Source organism: Poromitra crassiceps (assembly GCF_964638095.1).
Source record: "Poromitra crassiceps genome assembly, chromosome: 15".
Lineage (NCBI taxonomy): Eukaryota > Metazoa > Chordata > Actinopteri > Beryciformes > Melamphaidae > Poromitra > Poromitra crassiceps.
Genome location: NC_139634.1, coordinates 38,329,727 through 38,352,847, shown reverse-complemented (window position 1 = coordinate 38,352,847; position 23,121 = coordinate 38,329,727). Strand labels below are relative to the sequence as shown.

The 23,121-nt window shown below is 43.7% G+C and overlaps 2 protein-coding genes across 2 annotated transcripts; both read right to left on the bottom strand.

Annotated features, from left to right (window-relative positions):
- Nucleotides 1-637: 637 nt before the first annotated feature.
- On the bottom strand, nt 638-2,056 carry LOC310790472 (E3 ubiquitin-protein ligase TRIM39-like; the record flags this gene model as incomplete). Its single annotated transcript, XM_083652167.1, has 1 exon — nt 638-2,056. The coding sequence occupies one exon, from the start codon at nt 2,054-2,056 to the stop codon at nt 638-640; it is 1,419 nt and encodes a 472-aa protein (XP_083508293.1).
- Nucleotides 2,057-4,779: 2,723 nt separating this feature from the next.
- LOC310790213 (uncharacterized protein) lies at nt 4,780-17,926 on the bottom strand. Its single transcript, XM_083651888.1, has 5 exons — nt 16,341-17,926; nt 13,369-13,505; nt 10,698-10,773; nt 10,544-10,602; nt 4,780-6,772 (listed from the first exon to the last, which is right to left on the bottom strand). The coding sequence occupies exons 1-5, from the start codon at nt 17,743-17,745 to the stop codon at nt 5,345-5,347; spliced, it is 3,105 nt and encodes a 1,034-aa protein (XP_083508014.1). The 5' UTR covers nt 17,746-17,926; the 3' UTR covers nt 4,780-5,344.
- Nucleotides 17,927-23,121: the final 5,195 nt, after the last annotated feature.

Here is a 23,121-nt window from a genome sequence, read left to right as displayed (position 1 = left end):
TTCATTGTGAATAGACAGCCTGGGCAGCTCTTTAGCACAACACAACTTTAATGAGATCAGACATACACGCGTACCACGAAGGCTCGGTCCTTCACGCGGCAATAATAAATAAACAACACTCAACATCAAAATCTAATTCAATATCCAATTCACACATTCACAAATATTACCAGCTACAGGTTTGTTACGTGAGGAATTACTACGGTACTATTGAATCAAGTTGAACTGTCACTTACCTACAAATATACTGATTAGACTATAAACTAACTAAAAATATCAACTGCCATATCTGGATTACAGCTGACATCTAAACACCAGTTTAAAGCATCTAACAGGAATCAGGCATATTAACAAATAACCATGCTAATCAAAATATACGTTTCCATTAATTAACCATTCAAACAGTAAACAATCACTTTCATTTATAGGCAAAGTGGATCAATGGTTGGTTGGAAGGTTGTTGGGAGGAACACAGTTGTTAGACAAACTGAGTACATCAGTCCTAATCACACACAGTTGGCAAGTGAGGCGGAGCGGCAGGTGAAAGGTCAAGAAGGAGGGAGTAGAGGATCATGGGAAACTGTTCTAGAGTGAGTAACTCTTCTACACACTGAAACCAAAATCACTACCAGCATCTCTAACGGTGCTGGTCCACTTTCACAGAGACCTTCACTGGTAAAATCTTCAGAGGGCGTTCGTCTGTATCAGTGTAAAATAATGGAAAAAGCCGTTCAGTGAAGGTGTGTGTGAAGGTGTGTATGTGTGTGTTAGTATCAGGATCAGAGAATGACAGTTCTCCTCTGTCCCAGTCCAGATGCACTCTGATCCTCTGGGGGTTATTCTTCACTGGGAGATCAGTGTTTTCCTCTGGTGGGGAGCGTGTTCCGTATTTACCCCAACATCCATGTAATCCTATCGCCCATGATCCAGACTCTATTATGTCTCCCTTCCTCAGTGCAGACTCTGCTAACACACCCAGCTCCCAGTCTGTATTGTCTCCAACCTCAACATCCCAGCTGTGAGTTCCTGAGTTAAATCCCTCAGAGCCCAGGAGAGAGCAGTTGTCGTATTCAATCCTCTCTGGGTTTTCAGGAAGCTGCTGCTGCTCTTCTGTACCTCTCACACTGGTCAGATCTTCAGACAGGATGAGGAATGTACCAGCAGTGTTTGGGTCTAGAATCACAGGAGTGTAGGAGACCATCTCCTTCATCTTCTCCCAGACTCTGAAGCTCAGGTTGCCCAGGTGTTTGGCCTCGTCTATCAGAGCTCCTGAGTCCAGCTTTGTATCCTCCAGCAGGGGGCGCTGGACTCTTTCCACTGTAGCCTTGTAGTTCAGCAGGAATGAGACATCATCAGCTGTCAGCACCTTCTGTATGGCTGTGATTGTGTCAGAGAGAGCTGCTATCTCTCTGCTCAGACGCTTTATCTTCTCCTTCATCATCTGACTCTTCTGCTCCTCTTCCTCCCTCAGTGCAGCGATCCTGGCCTCCTCTTCCTCTTGGAGAAACTGGTGAAGCTTCTTAAACTCCTCATTAATGTGCCTCTCTGTGTGTCGGGCCTGGACCTTAATGTGCTTTTCTGTTTCAACACAGTTTCCTTTAACTTTATTAAAGAGCTCCAGTTTCTCCTGTAAGGGCTCCAGTGATTCGTGAAGATCCTTCTTGTGATCTCGTGCAGCTTCATCGATGGGTCTGATTCTGTGTTTGGTGTGTGTTTTTGAATGCAGACAGACGAGACACACTGGCTGCTGATGGTCCAGACAGAAGAGCTTGAGTTTCTCAGAGTGCAGACTGCAGAGAAGCTCCGATCCTGCTGAAGCTCTCTGAGCTCTCTCCAGTAAGAAAGCCTCACACAGGTTCTTTATCACCAAGCTAACGGGTGGTTCACCTTGTGAAGATATTTTCTTACAAAGTGGACACTCATGTATTTGTTTCTCTGTCCACCAGCGCTGCAGACAGGCTTTACAGAAGCTGTGGCTGCATGACAGGACAACAGGATCTTTAAAGATGTCATGGCAGATGGAACAGGAGAAATCCTTCTCTGATGAGGAAGCCATTTTCTCTCTTAAGTGAAGCTGAAAACTCACCAGGCAGACCAGTCAAACAGGAAGTGAGTCAGTCACGTGGCTCCACTCCCTCCTCTAGAAAGTTCACTGGAAAGTTACTTTCACTTTGAGCCGTGTTTCTCTAAATCTCCTGTTCAGTGTGTGGAGTCAGCAGCATGTTGAAGTGGCAGTATTCCCTGCTGTAGCTGCTGTCCTCCCGTGGAAGTTGTGGGCAGTATTGCCAGGTGGGAAATGTTGAGTTATTGTACCTGAGGGTCAAAATGATCGTTTTTGGAGGGAGCAGTGGCCGTCTTCCACCTTCTTCTTCTTCTGTTAATGGCTTTCTGGCCGTGCTTCACCACTATATCGCCTCAGCCAGGAATGATTTATGACATCACTGATGACATCACAATTGCTCGAATGGAATCGCTGATGACATCACAATTGCTCGAGTGACATCACTGATACAATTGCTAAAGTGCCATCACTGATGACATCACAATTGCTAAAGTGACATCACTGATGAAGGGGTCCTCTTTTTCACAGCCTAATGTTGGCAGGTGTGTGCGTGTGTGTGTGTGTGTGTGTGTCCGTGTGTGTCCGTTTTGAACCAGCTAGTATAGCCTTATATTGGCATTTAGCCTTTCTGCTGCTATTGCATGATTACATCAGCTAATTTTATTTTGGGGGGGGAGGGGGGTTGGTATACGCAGTGGAAGTGGTCCCTGGGAAATTTGGTTTGGTATGTAGTGGTAGGCTACTTGGACGGAAAAGTTTGGGAACCCCTGTCCTAGGGGAATGCATGATTGATTGCAAAGACGTTGTGAGAAGACGTGTATAAACAAACATAGGATCCATATTAGTATATTGATTACAACTAAGTGTCACAAAATGATCAAATTATCGTACTTTCTCGGAATTTTGGCATTATCGATCGTACATCGTACAGAAGGTGAAATTATCGTACAAATACGATAATTATCGTACACCTGGCAACGCTGGTTGTGGGTTTGGTCTGCAGGAGGTGAATCGTCTGTCTCGCGACTCTCTGAGAAATGACGAGTGTTTCCCGGTTCTTCTTCTTCTTTACGGCGATTGGCAGCCAAAGTGTTGCATTAGCGCCACCTACTGGATTCAAACTGAACTGATCTGAATTGAACTAAAATAAAACATTACAATTCATATTTAACAAGTGCGGTTGCGATTCGCACTCTGTTGAATGCCGCCGGCTAGTTTTGTTTCAGCCTCAGGTTGAGGCAGTGTTTACATATCTGTGTTTACTTTCTTCACGGAGATGAAAGGAAGCGACTCCATGTCAGTCCAATCATCTCAGCTTTGGGAAGAGAACGAGATAGCGCCACCACGCCAATCATGGACACTTTTTGTGTGTGCCAATAATCAATCAACATTCTGTTATTTTGATCAAGTAAGCTTGCTAGATTCCAGGTTGACAGGACTCTGATGAAACTATTTTATTGTGCCTATATCGAGTCTGTAATCTCATTCTCTATTATCTGTTGGTATGGAAACCTTGGTATTCAAGGGAGGAACTCTCTCGGGAGGATCGTGAGAGCGGCATCTAAAATAGCCGGAGTAAATTTTAGTAGCCTGGACCACATTTTTAACAAACAGGTGCTTAAAAAGGCCATGTCCATTCGCATGGACGATACTCATCCTCTCTGTCCAGAGTATGTGCTGCTCCCTTCGGGCCTTCGGCTAAAGGTTCCGAGGGCTACGAGAAACAGATATAAATTGTCTTTCGTTCCTGTTTCCATCACAGCTTTAAATGCTGCTGAGAGGAGGAGATAGTGCACTCTCTCTCTCTCTCTGTCTCGCTCTCTTTTCTCTGTCTCTCGTGCAGCTTAAACGCTGCTGGGCGGAGGAGATGATGCACTCTCTCTCCTTGTCTCTCTTCTTAGGTAGGTATTGCTGCTACAAATATTCTTTATATATTTTATATTCGAGATATATCTTTATTTATTTTTTACCTACCTATTTATGTGAGCTCAAATAGCCCTGGACTCTTATTACTTTTAAGTTCATGTACGTGTCTTTTACTACTTTTAAGTACATTGTACGTGTCTTTACTACTTTTAAGTACATCGTACAGATCCCTTGAGGTGTGTTTTTATTTTGTTTTTATTTTACTTTTATCCTGTGTTTACTTGATCCTTTTTCTGCTGGAAAACTGCTGCCATGCTCCATGTTTGTTTTAATTTGTTCATGTTTTTGTTTTTTCATGTATTCGCTATGCTTTTTATATCTGCTGCACACAAATTGCCCTTCGGGGACAAATAATAAACTTGAATCTTGAATCTTGAATCTTGTAATGGTTTTCGTCATGTATAAGTAGCCTACAAATGCTTCACATATTTACTGCTTTTCTCCATTTCATCTCATTATTAAAGTGTTTTTTTTTTGCTGCTGGTTAGACTGAGGGAGAATACAACCGCCACAGTACAACAGTCAGGTTGTATAAAAAAAAAATCCCACAGTCCAGACCAATGCATCAAAGTTTATTTGAATGTATGTTGCATATTGTCTGTGTAGTTCTGTAATAGAGGCCAAGAAGAAAATGAATACAATAATCAATAAATATAACAAACAACTTTAATCACATTCAATATTCAATTCAAACATTCACAAACATTACCAGCTAGGTGCCCTGATGAAGAATTAATATTAAATCAAGTTGCACTGTCACGGATACAAATATACTGATTAGACCAGGGGTTCCCAAACTTTTTCATCTTGGGACGCAAAAGATACATTTTGTGTCTCCCTGGGACCCAAACTCACAAAAAACACGGTAATGAGTTGCCATGACGACCAGTTGGCGACCCACCCCCCACGGCGGGTGCGTGACCCAAATTGGGTCCTGACCCATAGTTTGGGAAACACTGGATTAGACTATATACTAACTAAATTATCAAATGACATTTTGAATGATTACGGTTGACATCTAAACACCAGTTTAGTGCCTCCAACAGGAATCAAGATATAGCCTACAGTATTAAACAAATGTACATGATAACCAAAATATATTTTACCATTAACAATTAACAATTGAAACATGTAGACAATCACTTTCATATGTCATATACTTTAAGGCAGTGGGACCGATGGTAAATTGGAAGGTTGTGGGAACACAGTTGTTGGACAAAGGGAAGAAACAAAGTGGCAAACAGAGTGGCAGGTGAAAGTTCAAGAGGGAGGGAGTAGAGAGGATCATGGGAACCTGAGTTCTACAGTAGCCTACCTATTTTCTACACACTGAAACCAAAATCACTACCAGCATCTCTAACTGTGCTGGTCCACTTTTACAGAGACCTTCACTGGTAAAATCTTCAGAGGGAGTTCTTCGATAGTGTTAAAGAATGGAAACAGCCTGTCAGTGAAGGTGTGTGTGAAGGTGTGTATGTGTGTGTTAGTATCAGGATCAGAGAATGACAGTTCTCCTCTGTCCCAGTCCAGATGCACTCTGATCCTCTGGGGGTTATTCTTCACTGGGAGAACAGTGCGTGGATCTGGTGGGGAGCGTGTTCCGTATCCACCATCATATAATTCTATGCTCCATGATCCAGACTGTATCTCCGCCTCCTTCCTCTGGACAGACTCTGGTAACACACCCAGCGACCAGTCTGTATTGTCTCCAACCTCAACATCCCAGCTGTGAGTTCCTGAGATAAATCCCTCAGAGCCCAGGAGAGAGCAGTTGTCGTATTCAATCCTCTCTGGGTTTTCAGGAAGCTGCTGGTCCTCTTCTGTAACTCTCACACTGGTCAGATCTTCAGACAGGATGAGGAATGCACCAGCAGTGTTTGGGTCTAGAATCACAGGAGTGTAGGAGACCATCTCCTTCATCTTCTCCCAGACTCTGAAGCTCAGGTTGCCCAGGTGTTTGGCCTCGTCTATCAGAGCTCCTGAGTCCAGCTTTGTATCCTCCAGCAGGGGGTGCTGTACTCTTTCCACTGTAGCCTTGTAGTTCAGCAGGAATGAGACATCTTCAGCTCTCAGCACCTTCTGTATGGCTGTGATTGTGTCAGAGAGAGCTGCTATCTCTCTGCTCAGACGCTTTATCTTCTCCTTCATCATCTGACTCTTCTGCTCCTCTTCCTCCCTCAGTGCAGCGATCCTGGCCTCCTCTTCCTCTTGGAGAAACTGGTGAAGCTTCTTAAACTCCTCATTAATCTGCTTCTCTGCGTGTCGGGCCTGGACCTTAATGTGCTTTGCTGTTTCAACACAGTCTTCTTTAACTTTATTAAAGAGCTTCAGTTTCTCCTTTAAGGGCTCCATTGATTCCTGAAGTTCCTCCTTGTGATCTCGTGCAGCTTCATCGATGGGTCTGATTCTGTGTTTGGTGTGTGTTTCTGAACGCAGACAGACGAGACACACTGGCTGCTGATGGTCCAGACAGAAGAGCTTGAGTTTCTCAGAGTGCAGACTGCAGTGAAGCTCAGATCCTGCTGAAGCTCTCTGATCCCTCTCCAGTATGTAAGCCTCACACAGGTTCTTTAATGCCAAGTTACAAGGTGGATGACACTTTGAAGATCTTCGCTTACAAATTGGGCACTCATGTATTTGTTTCTCTGTCCACCAGCTCTGCAGACAGGCTTTACAGAAGCTGTGGCTGCATGACAGGACAACAGGATCTTTAAAGATGTCATGGCAGATGGAACAGGAGAAATCCTCCTCTGATGAGGAAGCCATTTTCTCTCTTAAGTGAAGCTGAAAACTCACCAGGCAGACCAGTCAAACAGGAAGTGAGTCAGTCACATGGCTCCACTCCCTCCTCTAGAAAGTTCACTGGAAAGGTACTTTCACGTTGAGCCGTGTTTGTTTCTCTAAATCTCCTGTTCAGTGTGTGGAGTCAGCAGCATGTTGAAGTGGCAGTATATTCCAGTATTCTCAGTATTCCCTGCTGTAGCTGCTGTCCTCCATCAATGGAAGTTGTGGGTTTGGTCTGGAGGTGAATCTTATCCTCTGTCTCTCGGTGTGTCTGTGTGTCTCTTCTCAGTGAGGAGAGGAATAATGACTGCCCGTTCCCTGATTTCTGTCAGGTGAAGCAGATAAGGGGCGGAGTCCATGTGATTTGGCAAATGTGACTCAAGGCAGGGGCGGATCCAAAGGGGGGCTGTGATTGGCCACCCTTGGTGCTACATCAAAGTCTATTGGCTGTTTAAATGTGATTGACAGTGTGAAATTGCCTGAAATGTCAGAATAAACTTGTTGGAGTTCGACTACCTGCTCGCCTGGAAAATAGACGAGAGTAGTCGAGTGCAGTCAGGCGAGGGGTCAACAAGCCAAACACTCCCAACGGCACACTCACTGATCTTTTTCTTCTTCTTCAGTTTTGTTTAACGATGACAAAGAACTTTTATGGAAAGAACTGACAGCTCCATATTGCCCCATTGCAACATCAGCGCCCAGCCGCCTCCGCCATTTTTTATTTTTGGAAGCGTGACAGCGCCAAAAGAACCTCGCACAGGCTCGCAGTGGTCAGCTGCGGTAGCGCGGGCCCCTATAATCAGCCTCTCTAAACAGTAACTCAACGGGAGAACACTCTAAATTTCGTGGATTCACATCTTTTCTGGGCGTACTGCAAATCTTGATTGAAGTGGTGTAGTGCAGGGATGTAAAACAACAACCATATTGTGGAAACTAAGCAAAATTGCTTAAAGTTGTTATGATACTGCTGACAGTCACGAAATGTGTCAACATAATGTCATGAAATGTATAATATACGTACGTATACAGTATATTATTATATATATCATAAGAGCATATGAACTAACTGACTGATGTTAAACTGACAGAGAATCCTGACTCAGTTCCATCCACAATGACAACAGATCTAAGTTAATCAATTTAAAATAAAATATCGACCCAGAACATGAAGCAGATGTGAACACAACACACAATTTCTCTCTGAACACACACACACACACACACACACACACACACACACACACACACACACACACACACACACACACACACACACACACACACACACACACACACACACACACACACACACACACACACACACACACCAGACAACAATTGGTCTACTACTACTTTAGGAATGTGACCGTTTAATAAAGTGTATGCTCCTTATATGCAGGACACAGAGGCTCTAGTTTCATGGCTGTTTGAACGTTGAATCTTCTTAAATTGCCGACTATTTAGAAAAAGCTTGAGCTCGAAGGAAGACAGTCTTTTTCTTTTCTTTTCTATGGGTATTCTTCTTGCCATATTGAGTATTACAGTACCGGAATGTACTTAATGTACTTACTGTAATGAGTAGAGTATTGTTTACAGCAGCGGTTCTCAACGTGGGGTGCGGGGACCACTAGGGCTCCTTGAGGGGGTTCCAGAGGGTCCTGCAGCAAACAGATGAATTGTTAAACTTCAGCATTACTTAATTTACAAGAAGCTGATACAATTAGAAAAACGACTGTTTTCATCTTAGGTTCACCGTTATCTCTTTACGATATACAGATAGTTTTCTGGACAAAGTCATACAGTATCTGACAACAACAATATTCTCAGATTGGGTCCGAAAGACAAAAACTCATAATCTCTCATGTGAACTAAATTAGGGGTCCTTGATATGAAAAGGGTTGGAGAATCGCTGGCCTCAGTATAACATAGCAAACTGAAATTTAGTTTATTCATTTATTTGATCTGATGTGCCTTATAATCTCATGTGGGAGGGGCTACATATAGTGTAGGTGACATGACACGTAAAACAAAATGCATTGATTCACTACTACTACTAATGACTACAGCTACTATTACGACTAACGTTTTTGTATGACAGCAAACTAATCATGAACTCACATTAACAAAGCCTGAGCGTCAGAGCATAAATCAATCTAAATGTGATCTTGTACTTTTTAATTAGAATGGAAAAACAAAAATATAAAACAGAATCACCAGAATCAATGTTCCCTTTAAACTGCTGGTCTGGTGACCAATGCCTAAGAAATGATCACTTTGACCAAATGTATCTGCCGTCTTCATTTTTCTCTTCTCCCCTCATTGTACAACTACCGGTACTACAGATGTCTCCATGTATTCCCTTGTTATTTCTGCACTGTTGTTGTTTTTAATCATTTTGATGTAATTTATTCTGTTTGTCATCTTGTTTTTTCCCCTTTGGGGGTTTCTTTATCAAGCTACATTAACAGGTTGTATTTTTCCTGCTTTGTCTTTATCATGTATTCAAATATAGCCAACTGAAGTTAAAGATCAGGATCAGAGAATATGTGACATGCTTTCTTCTTCTTCTCTCCACTGGATAAATATTAAAATGGAAAGTAACTTGTACTTTGAGTGATTTATTAGGTATTTATTTTTTATTTGTTAAACTTTTACTTGTAGGTTTCTCAAATGCTAATTTTCAATTTTGCTTTTTTTTTTTTTTTTTTAATGGGAGTAATTGTACTTTTACTTGAGTATAGATTGTCAGTATATCACACCAGTGCGTTTCACATTCTGCACAAATACTGATGTCAAAGTGAACCAGATCAGAGTGTTGGCAGCTTTACCTTTGTGTGAAGAGTAGAGCTGGAGCGCCACCTGGAGCATCTCACTTGACACCGCAGTGACAAACTGGTTTGCCTGTATGGAGGAGAGTTTTGCTCAAATAAAAGTTCACAAATTGTGAATTTAAAGTAGTCAGCAAAGATTCTAAGTTTTAAAAGGAAAACCGGTTGATGCCATTGAAGTCATTGATCAATATTTCTGCTGTTTAGATATGGATTATGCAAGTTTAGATTCCTTTAATTGAACGTCATTAATCTGCTGTTTGGAAAATGAAAAGTAAAACAAATGTGAAATTTCTTGACAGTAACAGTTTCTCAAGACTTCTTACATGTAAAAGGAAAGAAAATCTGATTCTAAATGTTTCACCATTCCTCTTGTTTTCCAGGGTGTAACACACATTTTCTCATTTCTCACACGTTTTCATTCCCCAACCTCTGCTGCAGTGCATGCTGGTCTCTCTCCTGCTCCTGTGTGGAGAAACTGCTCTCTCTCCTCTTCTACGATGGATCTCTCTGTGTGATTGTTGAACGTCTCTTGGTGCAAAATGGCGGCTGTAGAAAGAAGTCCTCGCTCTTTGATTGTGAGGGACTGATACCAAAACCTGACGTTTACCAAACATGTTTGACATCCTGAAACATCTTCTCATATCAAACTCCACTGGAGCTGCTGGAAACATCTGGAGGTGATGTCACCTCGTCTACGATTGACCATTTATCCACCAAGAAGAAAAGCACAACTAACTACTGGAGTCAGAACAACATTTTGTTTATTTTCTCTTCTTTTAAGTATTTAAGTATTTTAGGTGGATTTTCTCTATCATGCAACTGTGAGGATTAAAGACGTTGGTTCATTGGCTAGGTGAGATGTTTTAAATGAACCTTTATTAATACATAACTACCTTTTTAATTTACAGTTAAAAACAAAACAAAAACAAAACAGTTCTACTTGAGAACAGCGAGCTTCCACTTGACACTTCTCATCTTTGGAGGCGTGCATCTCAGCGTCTAGACAGAGAAATACATTTCGAATTAAATGATTACATTAGGTGATGGATCAGTGGATGGACAGAAAACATGGAGCGAACTTCCGGCTGGCTGACCTTGTGGAGCTGCTGCAGGCCTCTGCTGATGGAAGGACGCCATGATGCTGTTGGCGGTCGAGTTGGGACCAGTGACCTGAGCAGCACAAGGACAATGGGAATCAGATATAGAGCTGCAGCGATTAATCGATTGTCAACTATTCAATTAATCAAGAAATATATATTTTTTAAAGAAAGATAATGTCTGATTCCAGTTTTTTATGTGAATATTTTCTGGTTTCTTTAATTCGCTATGACAGTAAACTAAATATATTTGGGTTGTGAACAAAACAACACATTTGAGCACTGTCATCTTGCGCTTTGGGAAACACTGATCGACATTGTTCACCATTTTATGACAATTAATCGAAATTGATTGAAAATAATTGACCATGAAAATGATCGTTAGATGCAGCCCTAATCAGATCACACACACACACACACACACACACACACACACACACACACACACACACACACACACACACACACACACACACACACACACACACACACACACACACACACAGCCTTTTGTGGTGCAGAGATGTATTTGTCTTCATAAGTCTCCACACAGGAGCAGTAATTCAACAATGTATTTTTATTCTGCAGCTTTGTTGAAAACTCAATTGTGTTTGGCCAATGAAGACATTCTGACAGTCTGCTTCACATCAAATCACGTCACTCCTGAGTCAATGGGCCCTATTCTCCCACAGGCCTTCGGCGCTAAAACGGGCCTTAAACGCAAAAAAACGTGCCTTGCGCCTGTTTTGGGACGATATCAATATGGCTTTAGGCTGCCAAATGGGCTTTAGGCCGAATGGGCGTGGCGCAGTCCCAGAATGGGCCAAAGTGGGCGTGTCGGCGCTAAATACCAGCGTACTCCTATCTTCCGACCTGCCGTTAATTTAGTGCCTTGCGCCTTTGAAAAGCAGGCCTATTCAATGGGCCAGTCCGTCCCCTCTCTCCTCTGTCACCCTTCTCTGTGTCACTCTCTCCCTCTCTCCTACTGACAGGAGCAGGCATTGGTGTGCGTTTACCAGTTTATTGTGAAATAAATCCTTCCGCGTTGAGTTACTGTCACAAGCCTGTGTGACAACGCTTCCAGCCTGGGTAAAATAACTCCGTCCGTACCGCTTTGAGGCTGCAGGCAGTCTGACAGGCACAATACGACTGTCTCTCTCTGACTGCCTGTGAATGCCCCAGCATGCAATTGGGTACTAAATTTCGCTACTAAATAGCAACCAAATGAGGCGAAATAGATATAAAAGGTCGATCTAAAATAATGTGTAATGGTAACACAGCCTGCAATTGTAGAACATTTCAATATTGGACCAATCACTAAACAGATCACTAAACGCAACCATAGATTCCTGTTACACAAACACTATAGGACCCCAGCATTCTATCTCCTCCCCAAAATCCATAAAAACATAACCCCGCCCCCTGGCCGGCCTATCGTTTCTGGCAACGAGAGCTTACTTGAGCCTCTTTCTAAATTCATCGACCACCACATACAACCTTTTGTACAGAGTCTACCAGCTTATATCCGGGACACGTCTGACTTTTTACGGATCATTGAGCAAATTGACATTGATGTGCCATCTGCCTTACTTGTCACCATGGACATTGAATCCCTGTATACCAACATCCCACAGCAGGGGGCAGTAGATACCATCAATCACACATTGACAGGTAGAATATCCACTCACCCCCCCAATGATTTCATATCCACACTGGCTGACATTAGTCTACGTAACAATTATTTCTTGTTCAACGGAGACTTTTATCTGCAGACCTCTGGTGTTGCTATGGGGTGTGCCGCGGCTCCCAGTATTGCCAACCTCTACGTAGGTGCCTTTGAAAGAGACTTTGTTTACAACCCCAGCGTTAACCCCTTCATCTCATCCATCACCCTGTGGCGCAGATATATAGATGATGTGTTCATGATCTGGTCCGGCCCATCTACCACCCTGTTGGAGTTCCATACACTCCTCAACACCTGGAATCCACACCTCCGGTTTACCATTGATCACCACCCAGATCGAATCAATTTCCTGGATGTCACTGTATACAAACAGCAAAACAAACTACATTCATCCATCTATCGAAAACCCACGGACAGAAATACCCTGCTCCATGCCTCCAGCTACCACCCCTCACATCTAAAAGATAACCTCCCCACAGGCCAATTCATGCGCCTCCGGAGATTATGCAGCGACAAATGTGACTTCTTGAATAAAGCCACACAGATGAAATTGAGGTTTCAGGAGCGTGGATATGGGCGGAGACCCATCTCACATGCGTACAAACGCGCACTACACTCCCACCGTGACATCCTGCTCCAGCCCAGAACATCAGACCCCCCCTCGCCTAGGGTGACAGCGACCCTGCAGTACTCCCCCTTGGCCAACAGAATCAAGCGGAGCCTGCTCAAATTCTGGAGAGTGCTACAGGTCCATGATGTCTTTGCCACACCCCCCAGGATCGCCTTCTCCCGAAATCAGAACATTAGGGACTGTCTAGTCAAGACGCTTGTCACCCCCAACATAATAACACAAACCACGATCGATTCCCGTCCTCCCCCTATAGGTCATTTCCCGTGCGGACACTGCGCTTGCTGCCCACAGACCACCAAGGCTAAAACACTCACTTTTCCCAACGGACACACCGTCCATCTCAAACACCTTACCACCTGCGCCTCGCAGGGAGTGGTGTATGCCATCTCTTGCCCCTGCCCGCTCTGGTATATCGGGAAGACCTTGCGTCCGTTACGCACACGGATCACGGAGCACAAGAGCGCGCTCCGGCGCCAGGACACCAAGGCCCCTATCGTGGATCACTTTATTCGACACGACCATAGTGTTTCAGACCTCCGCTTCTGGGCCATAGACATTGTCAAACCCCACCCGAGGGGTGGCGACCTAGACAGGACGCTTCTCCAGCGCGAAGCGCACTGGATCCACAGGCTGGATACCTCCGCTCCTAACGGACTCAATGAGGAGCTGGACCTTGCATGCTTTATTTAGGGAGATCTTGAAGTCTGTAGTATTGGAATGCCTACTGTTATGCTATATTTATATTTATATTATTCATTAATTAGATGCATTACTCTGTGTGATTCTTACATCATATCCTTGCGTGATTTTGCTGATATGTTTGGCATTAACATCAACATGATAGGACCTGTATTTTCCTACAGCATTATTGATGTGACATGTAGCCTATTTTTGTATTTTTGTAATATATCATCATGTATGAATCTCTGCTAGTTCTGTCTACCCTAGTAGAGCAGACCATTTCCTCTGACGTCAGGGCTCTGCCCCCTTCACGTCACTCCACACTACCTGTGCCACGTAGGCTATGTTCTCTATTTAACCTGGTGCGGTGGCCGACGCCCTCCCATACAGCCTGATGAAAACCAACGGTTGAAACGCGTTGCGTTTGTGCCTTGCCCGTATCACCTATTTGAAGATGTACACTGTTTGTTAACTGTGAAGTACGCAGGTACAAATTACTTCTTATTAAATTGATTTACCTTTAAAACCCTAAGCAGCTCATTTTTTGCTTTAATATTGGACCAAATAAATCATCGAAATTAAAACACCACCCTAAGTGAAACATATATGTCCTCCTGGGCCTATATATACCCCTTGTCGAGTTAACGTGATTTAGAGAAGTAACAGCGGAACGCGCTTCGGAACGCGCTTCTAATGGCATCTGCTATACTGTGATGTCCCTCCAATAACTTGGCCCTATTTCACATTTAGTTTTACAATAAAAACACATTTATGCAATGACTTGACATAATGTAGGGTATATTTATGTGCATCATCCTTCCTGCAGCAGGCGAGAGAAAATGATATCTTTCTGGACAAACTTTCACCAATCTAATAGGCTATATTTTTCTAGCTGATGCATAGAACATTATTTTCACTTTGATCTTGCTATAGTGTAGCGTATTTACATGCTTGCAGTATTGAAACTGCAGTTAGATTGGTTTGAGAAGCATAATAATATGGAATAATAGCCTATAATGCAGACAGACAGGCTGGATGAAGGGAGGGGGGGGGGGGGGGCAGAGCGTTTGGCTTTCGTCTGGTTTTGCGGGATCACTGGAATTGGAGCTAAAAAGGCAAGCGTGCGATTCGTTTATTGCACTTATCCAATGAGCATGACGGTGCATAATTTTACGCCTAAAAGGCGTGGTTGTAATGCTTTGGGCTGCATCTAGCGCCAGCACGACGATATCAAGTGCGCCTTTCCACGCCCACTGCTTTGATCTGCGCCTGCCGCTCGGCCTAGAAACTGCGCCGATGCAACGATAGGGGCCAATAAGTCCAGTCCACTTTATTGATGAACTGGCGACATCTTGTGGCAAAGAGAAGTTACTGATTGGTTACTGCCGCAATAAAATAATTTTGACTCAACAGTTTGTGTCAAATGATTTCTGTCTAGTGTGAGTGCTGTGTAAGAAGTGTAAGGCAAGACAGCAATCATCGCAAAAATAATCAGACTGAATGGTTGTTTCGGTTAATGTATGTTTTTCAGTTTCAGTTGGCAATTTACTTTTTGATGCATTTGGAATATTCCCCATTTTCATCTGACTACTTTCTGGGCTGTGATCCAACCAGTTTTAGTATGCAGGTAAAAAAGCACTAGGCTACACTGACATTCTGCCACACAGGAACACAAATTACTGCCTAATAGTGCTGAAACTATTAGCCAATTAAATTATTAGTCAAACAGAAAATGTATTAGATATGAGAGTATAATTTGTATTATCAATTAATGTTTTTCATCAGGTATCAGGAAAAATACCAAACGCATTAGTTACAAATTTGCTGCTTTTCTCTCTCTTCATTAAATGAATTCTGTTTAATGCATTTGTTCCTATCAAATAAAGTTATGGGTTTAAATCTCAATCATTTCCTTGAGAGGTGAGGGAGGGCTGGGATTTGAGATGGGACTGGGTATGTATACTGTAGTAACACAACATACTTTATCATATTAATATCTTCATTGTGAATAAAGACAGCCTGGGCAGCTCTTTAGCACAACAACTTTAATGAGATCAGACATATTTCTGTGCGTCCTGGTAGCACGCGTACCACGAAGGCTCGGTCCTTCACGCAGCAATAATCAATAAACAACACTCAACATCAAAATCAAATTCAATATCCAATTCACACATTCACAAATATTACCAGCTACAGGTTGGTACATGAGGAATTATTAATATTGAATCAAGTTGAACTGTCACTTACCTACAAATATACTGATTAGACTATAAACTAACTAAAAATATCAACTGCCATATCTGGATTACAGCTGACATCTAAACACCAGTTTAGAGCATCTAACAGGAATCAGGCATATTAACAAATATCCATGCTAATCAAAATATACTTTTCCATTCAAACAGTAAACAATCACCTTCATTTATAGGCAAAGTGGATCAATGGTTGGTTGGAAGGTTGTTGGGAGGAACACAGTTGTTAGACAAAGTGAGTACATCAGTCCTGATCACACACAGCTGGCAAGTGAGGCGGAGCGGCAGGTGAAAGGTCAAGAAGGAGGGAGTAGAGGATCATGGGAAACTGTGTTCTAGGGTGAGTAACTCTTCAACACACTGAAACCAAAATCACTACCAGCATCTCTAACTGTGCTGGTCCACTTTTACAGAGACCTTCACTGGTAAAATCTTCAGAGGGCGTTCGTCTGTACCAGTGTAAAAGAATGGAAACAGTCGTTCAGTGAAGGTGTGTGTGAAGGTGTGTATGTGTGTGTTAGTATCAGGATCAGAGAATGACAGTTCTCCTCTGTCCCAGTCCAGATGCACTCTGATCCTCTGGGGGTTATTCTTCACTGGGAGAACAATGCGTGGATCTGGTGGGGAGCGTGTTGTATATTCACCATTATATAATTCTATCCTCCATGATCCAGACTGTATGTACTCCTTCCTCTGGACAGACTCTGCTAACACACCCAGCTCCCAGTCTGTATTGTCTCCAACCTCAACATCCCAGCTGTGAGTTCCTGAGATAAATCCCTCAGAGCCCAGGACAGAGCTGTTGTAGTATTCAAACCTCTCTGGGTTTTCAGGAAGCTGCTGCTCCTCTTCTCCATTTCTCACACTGGTCAGATCTTCAGACAGGATGAGTTCTGTACCGGCAGTGTTTGGGTCCAGAATCACAGGAGTGTAGGAGACCATCTCCTTCATCTTCTCCCAGACTGTGAAGCTCAGGTTGCCCAGATGTTTGGCCTCGTCTATCAGAGCTCCTGAGTCCAGCTTTGTATCCTCCAGCAGGGGGCGCTGGACTCTTTCCACTGTAGCCTTGTAGTTCAGCAGGAATGAGACATCTTCAGCTCTCAGCACCTTCTGTATGGCTGTGATTGTGTCAGAGAGAGCTGCTATCTCTCTGCTCAGATGCTTTATCTTCTCCTTCATTGTCTGACTCTTCTGCTCCTCTTCCTCCCTCAGTGCAGTGATCCTGGCCTCCTCTTCCTCTTGGAGAAACTGGTGAAGCTTCTTAAACTCCTCATTAATCTGCCTCTCTGTGCGTCGGGCCTGGACCTTAATGTGCTTTGCTGTTTCAACACAGTCTCCTTTAACTTCATTAAAGAGCTCCAGTTTCTCCTGTAAGGGCTCCAGTGATTCCTGAAGATCCTTCTTGTGATCTCGTGCAGCTTCATCGATGGGTCTGAATCTGTGGTCGGTGTGTTTTTCTGAATGCAGACAGATGACACACACTGGCTGCTGATGGTCCAGACAGAAGAGCTTGAGTTTCTCAGAGTGCAGACTGCAGAGAAGCTCAGATCCTGCTGAAGCTATCTGATCCCTCTCCAGTATGTAAGCCTCACACAGGTTCTTTAATGCCAAGTTACAAGGTGGATGACACTTTGAAGATCTTCGCTTACAAATTGGGCACTCATGTATTTGTTTCTCTGTCCACCAGCTCTGCAGACAGGCTTTACAGAAGCTGTGGCTGCATGACAGGACAACAGGATCTTTAAAGATGTCATGGCAGATGGAACAGGAGAAATCCTCCTCTGATGAGGAAGCCATTTTCTCTCTTAAGTGAAGCTGAAAACTCACCAGGCAGACCAGTCAAACAGGAAGTGAGTCAGTCACATGGCTCCACTCCCTCCTCTAGAAAGTTCACTGGAAAGGTACTTTCACGTTGAGCCGTGTTTGTTTCTCTAAATCTCCTGTTCAGTGTGTGGAGTCAGCAGCATGTTGAAGTGGCAGTATATTCCAGTATTCTCAGTATTCCCTGCTGTAGCTGCTGTCCTCCATCAGTGGAAGTTGTGGGTTTGGTCTGGAGGTGAATCTTATCCTCTGTCTCTCGGTGTGTCTGTGTGTCTCTTCTCAGTGAGGAGAGGAATAATGACTGCCCGTTCCCTGATTTCTGTCAGGTGAAGCAGATAAGGGGCGGAGTCCATGTGATTTGGCAAATGTGACTCAAGGCAGGGGCGGATCCAAAGGGGGGCTGTGATTGGCCACCCTTGGTGCTACATCAAAGTCTATTGGCTGTTTAAATGTGATTGACAGTGTGAAATTGCCTGAAATGTCAGAATAAACTTGTTGGAGTTCGACTACCTGCTCGCCTGGAAAATAGACGAGAGTAGTCGAGTGCAGTCAGGCGAGGGGTCAACAAGCCAAACACTCCCAACGGCACACTCACTGATCTTTTTCTTCTTCTTCAGTTTTGTTTAACGATGACAAAGAACTTTTATGGAAAGAACTGACAGCTCCATATTGCCCCATTGCAACATCAGCGCCCAGCCGCCTCCGCCATTTTTTATTTTTGGAAGCGTGACAGCGCCAAAAGAACCTCGCACAGGCTCGCAGTGGTCAGCTGCGGTAGCGCGGGCCCCTATAATCAGCCTCTCTAAACAGTAACTCAACGGGAGAACACTCTAAATTTCGTGGATTCACATCTTTTCTGGGCGTACTGCAAATCTTGATTGAAGTGGTGTAGTGCAGGGATGTAAAACAACAACCATATTGTGGAAACTAAGCAAAATTTTTCGTTTTCTTTGTTTAGTTTTTTCAAGATAAATAGCTAATGCGGCTGTCGTCCACTCCGTCAGAAGTGCGTTGCCGTGGTTTTAACCTCGGGTCCTTTGCATTTACTATTTATCTTGAAAAAACTAAAAGAAAAAAACGAAAAATTTTGCTTAGTTTCCACAATATGGTTGTTGTTTTACATCCCTGCACTACACCACTTCAATCAAGATTTACAGTACGCCCAGAAAAGATGTGAATCCACGAAATTTAGAGTGTTCTCCCGTTGAGTTACTGTTTAGAGAGGCTGATTATAGGGGCCCGCGCTACCGCAGCTGATCACTGCGAGGCGCATTCTGTTTCCAAAAATGGCCGGAGTGTCCTCTCTTTCCTTCCATGCTCTTTGACGATGATTGACATTTATGGGGGGGGAAGTATTTTTCAGTCAACAGTCAAACAGCTTCAACAGCCCGAAGGCTGGGGGGGGAGGGGTGGGGGGGGGGCAGTCAACAGTCAAACAGCTTCAGCTTGGCTGGGGGGGGGCAGTCAGCAGTTCAACAGCCCGATGGCTGGGGGGAGGGGGGGTGGGGGTGGGAAGAGGGAGAGAGGGGGGTGGGGGGGGAGAGGGAGAGAGAGGGGGGGGGGAGAGGGAGAGAGAGGGGGGGAGGGAAGAGGGAGAGAGATGGGGGGGGGGGCGGATGGCGGCCAGACGGCAGGACCGTGAACAGTCCGTGGCTTGGGTGGCTGGGGTCGGAGAGGATCCTCTTAGCCTTCCTCCTGCAACACTGGCTGTAGATGTGCTGGATGGCTGGCAGCTCAGACCTGGTGATGCGTTGAGCTTAATTGACCACCCTCTGCAGAGCTTTACGCTCAAGGGCGGTGCAGTTGCCATACCAGGCCGTGATGCGGCCAGTCAGGATACTCTCGATGGTGCATTTATAGAAGTTGGTGAGTATACCCTACCCAGCAAACATCGTCTTGACCGCGACGTCACCAGACGATAGAATTGTGGTTTGGCATCTACCATCTAAGTCTGACCTTCTCTCCACGTTCCTCCAAAGTAACGTTTAGACTGTCACTTCAAAACAAAAAATATTGATCTCATATTGCTTTGAAAACACCACATGTAGGTGTCTTTTGTGTTTTTGTTGAATAAAATGACATTTGATTGACAATTTACCTGTTGTGTGATCAGATAGTCATGCACTCCACCTGCAATGACGACTTTTATTGAACGCCCTTTTCTTTTTTTTAATATGAAAACACGTTTATGTCATGCAAGTGTCTCTTGCTATAGGCTTGTATTTATCACAAACTTCCTGAATCCTGTGGTATTGTCCCATTTCTCTTGCCGTAACGCAGTGTTGTGGGTTTTGGATGCTGTCTGCTAAAGTCGCGTTGGTTACATTATCGTAAATTATATAAATATACCTGTCTCATCGCTGGTTGAAATCATGAAACAGAATTAGCGAGGCAGCTAGCCTATCAATGCAACTTCCAGTAGAGACCGTCATGTCAAAATCCCAAGTGCTCAATGTTAAGTATCTCTATATATGACCAAATCCGAAGTATTTGTAACTAATTCCGTGGCCTAATGGATAAGACAGAGGACTGCGATGCGGGCGCGTTGTGGGGAAGTAGAGGAATTACGTCGCTAAGATTTCCATTTGAGATATATAATTAGACCCTGACTAGATGTAGTGGTTTGACGTGCAGCAGACGGTCGTTATACGTGAAAATGTTTGCTGGGAGTCCAAACCGAACCTCCTCAGTCGACGGAGGAAGAAGAGCTGCTGTCTTGCTGCCTTCACCACCACACCTGTATGATGTGACCAGCTCAGATCCTGGCTGATGTTAATGCCCAGGAATCTGAAGTGGCTGACCCTTTCCACCACCGCTCCCTCGATGTAAATGGGGGCATGCCCCTCCCCCTGGTGTCTCCTGAAGTCTATGATCAGCGGAGGACCAAAATGCGAGACTCATTAGCCAATGAGCAGCCAGGAATGGGTCTCGCGCTACTTTTGCATGCTGAAATAAAGCTGATAATGTACAATTTGATTCAAGGGATGAAAAACCCTTTCAGAGTACAACACAAACTGTGTGGCCGACTGGCCGTACAGTCATAGGTGAACAGGGAGTACAGTAAGGGGCTGAGCACACACCCCTGGGGGGCACCAGTGCTGAGTGACAGTGTGGATGAGGTGACATCGCCAATCCGCACTGCCCGTGCACGGCCTGTTAGACAAAAAGTCCAGGATCCAGCTGCACAGGGAGGTGCTGACGCGCAGGCCTCGGAGCTTTGTGATGAGCCTGGATGGCACTATGGTGTTAAAGGCCGAGCTATAATCCAAGAAAAGCATCCGCACATAGCTGTTCTTCTGCTCCAGATGGGAGAAAGAGTGCAGTGCTAATGCTACGACATCATCTGTGGACCTGTTTGGTCTGTAAGCAAACTGGTCAGGGTCAAGTGAGGAGGGCAGGGAAGATGTGATATGAACTTTGACTAGCCGCTCGAAACACTTCATGATGGTGGAAGTAAGTGCTACTGGGCGGTAGTCGTTTAAGCAGGTTACAGCAGCTTTTTTTGGGACTGACTGGTATGATGGTGGTTTTCTTAAAACATGTAGAGACGACAGACTGGAGCAGAGAAAGGTTAAAAATGTCTGTGAAGACATCTGCCAGCTCGTGGGCACAGACCTTGAGCGCACGACCCGGGATGTCGTCTGGCCCCGAAGCTTTACGAGCTCAAACTAGACGCTAATGTTAAACCTCATTTAACAAGAGGAGAGCACCAGACCAACCACCTGTTGTTTAACACGTGGTCACTGGTGCCATCAGAAAGACAAAAACTCATAATCTCTCATGTGAACTAAATTAGGGGTCCTTGATATGAAAAGGGTTGGAGAATCGCTGGTTTCAGTATAACATAGCAAACTGAAATTTAATTTATTCATTTATTTGATCTGATGTGCCTTATAATCTCATGTGGGAGGGGCTACATATAGTGTAGGTGACATGACACGTAAAACAAAGAAGCATTCACTACTACTACTAATGACTACAGCTACTATTACGACTAACGTGTTTTTGTACGACAGCAGACTAATCATGAACTCACATTAACAAAGCCTGAGCGTCAGAGCATAAATCAATCTAAATGTGATCTTGTAGTTTTTAATTAGAATGGAAAAACAAAAATATAAAACAGAATCACCAGAATCAATGTTCCCTTTAAACTGCTGGTCTGGTGACCAATGCCTAAGAAATGATCACTTTGACCAAATGTATCTGCCGTCGTTTTTCTCTTCTCCCTTCATTGTACAACTACTACAGATGTCTCCATGTATTCCCTTGTTATTTCTGCACTGTTGTTGTTTTTAATCATTTTGATGTAATTTATTGTGTTTGTCATCTTGTTTTTTCCCCTTTGGGGGTTTCTTTATCAAGCTACATTAACAGGTTGTATTTTTCCTGCTTTGTCTTTATCATGTATTCAAATATAGCCAACTGAAGTTAAAGATCAGGATCAGAGAATATGTGACGTGCTTTTTTCTTCTTCTCTCCAATGGATAAATATTAAAATGGAAAGTAACTTGTACTTTGAGTGATTTATTAGGTTGTTTTTTTTTGTTAAACTTTTACTTGTAGGTTTCGCATATGCTAATTTTCAATTTTGCTTTTTTTTTTTTTTTTAATGGGAGTAATTGTACTTTTACTTGAGTATAGATTGTCAGTATATCACACCAGTGCGTTTCACATTCTGCACAAATACTGATGTCAAAGTGAACCAGATCAGAGTGTTGGCAGCTTTACCTTTGTGTGAAGAGTAGAGCTGTAGCGCCACCTGGAGCATCTCACTTGACACCGCAGTGACAAACTGGTTTGCCTGTATGGAGGAGAGTTTTGCTCAAATAAAAGTTCACAAATTGTGAATTTAAAGTGGTCAGCAAAAATTCTAAGTTTTAAAAGGAAAACCGGTTGATGCCATTGAAGTCATTGATCAATATTTCTGCTGTTTAGATATGGATTATGCAAGTTTTGATTCCTTTAATTGAACGTCATTAATCTGCTGTTTGGCAAATGAAAAGTAAAACTTAATGTGAAAACTCCTGACAGTAACAGTTTCTCAAGTCTTCTTACATATAAAAGGAAAGAAAATCTGATTCTAAATGTTTCACCATTCCTCTTGTTTTCCAGGGTGTAACACACATTTTCTCACCAAATTTACCAAGTTTTCATTTCCCAACCTCTGCTGCAGTGCATGCTGGTCTCTCTCCTGCTCCTGTGTGGAGAAACTGCTCTCTCTCCTCTTCTACGATGGATCTCTCTCTGTGTGATTGTTGAACGTCTCTTGGTGCAAAATGGCGTCTCTAGAAAGAAGTCCTTGCTCTTTGATTGTGAGGGACTGACACCAAAACCTGACGTTTACCAAAC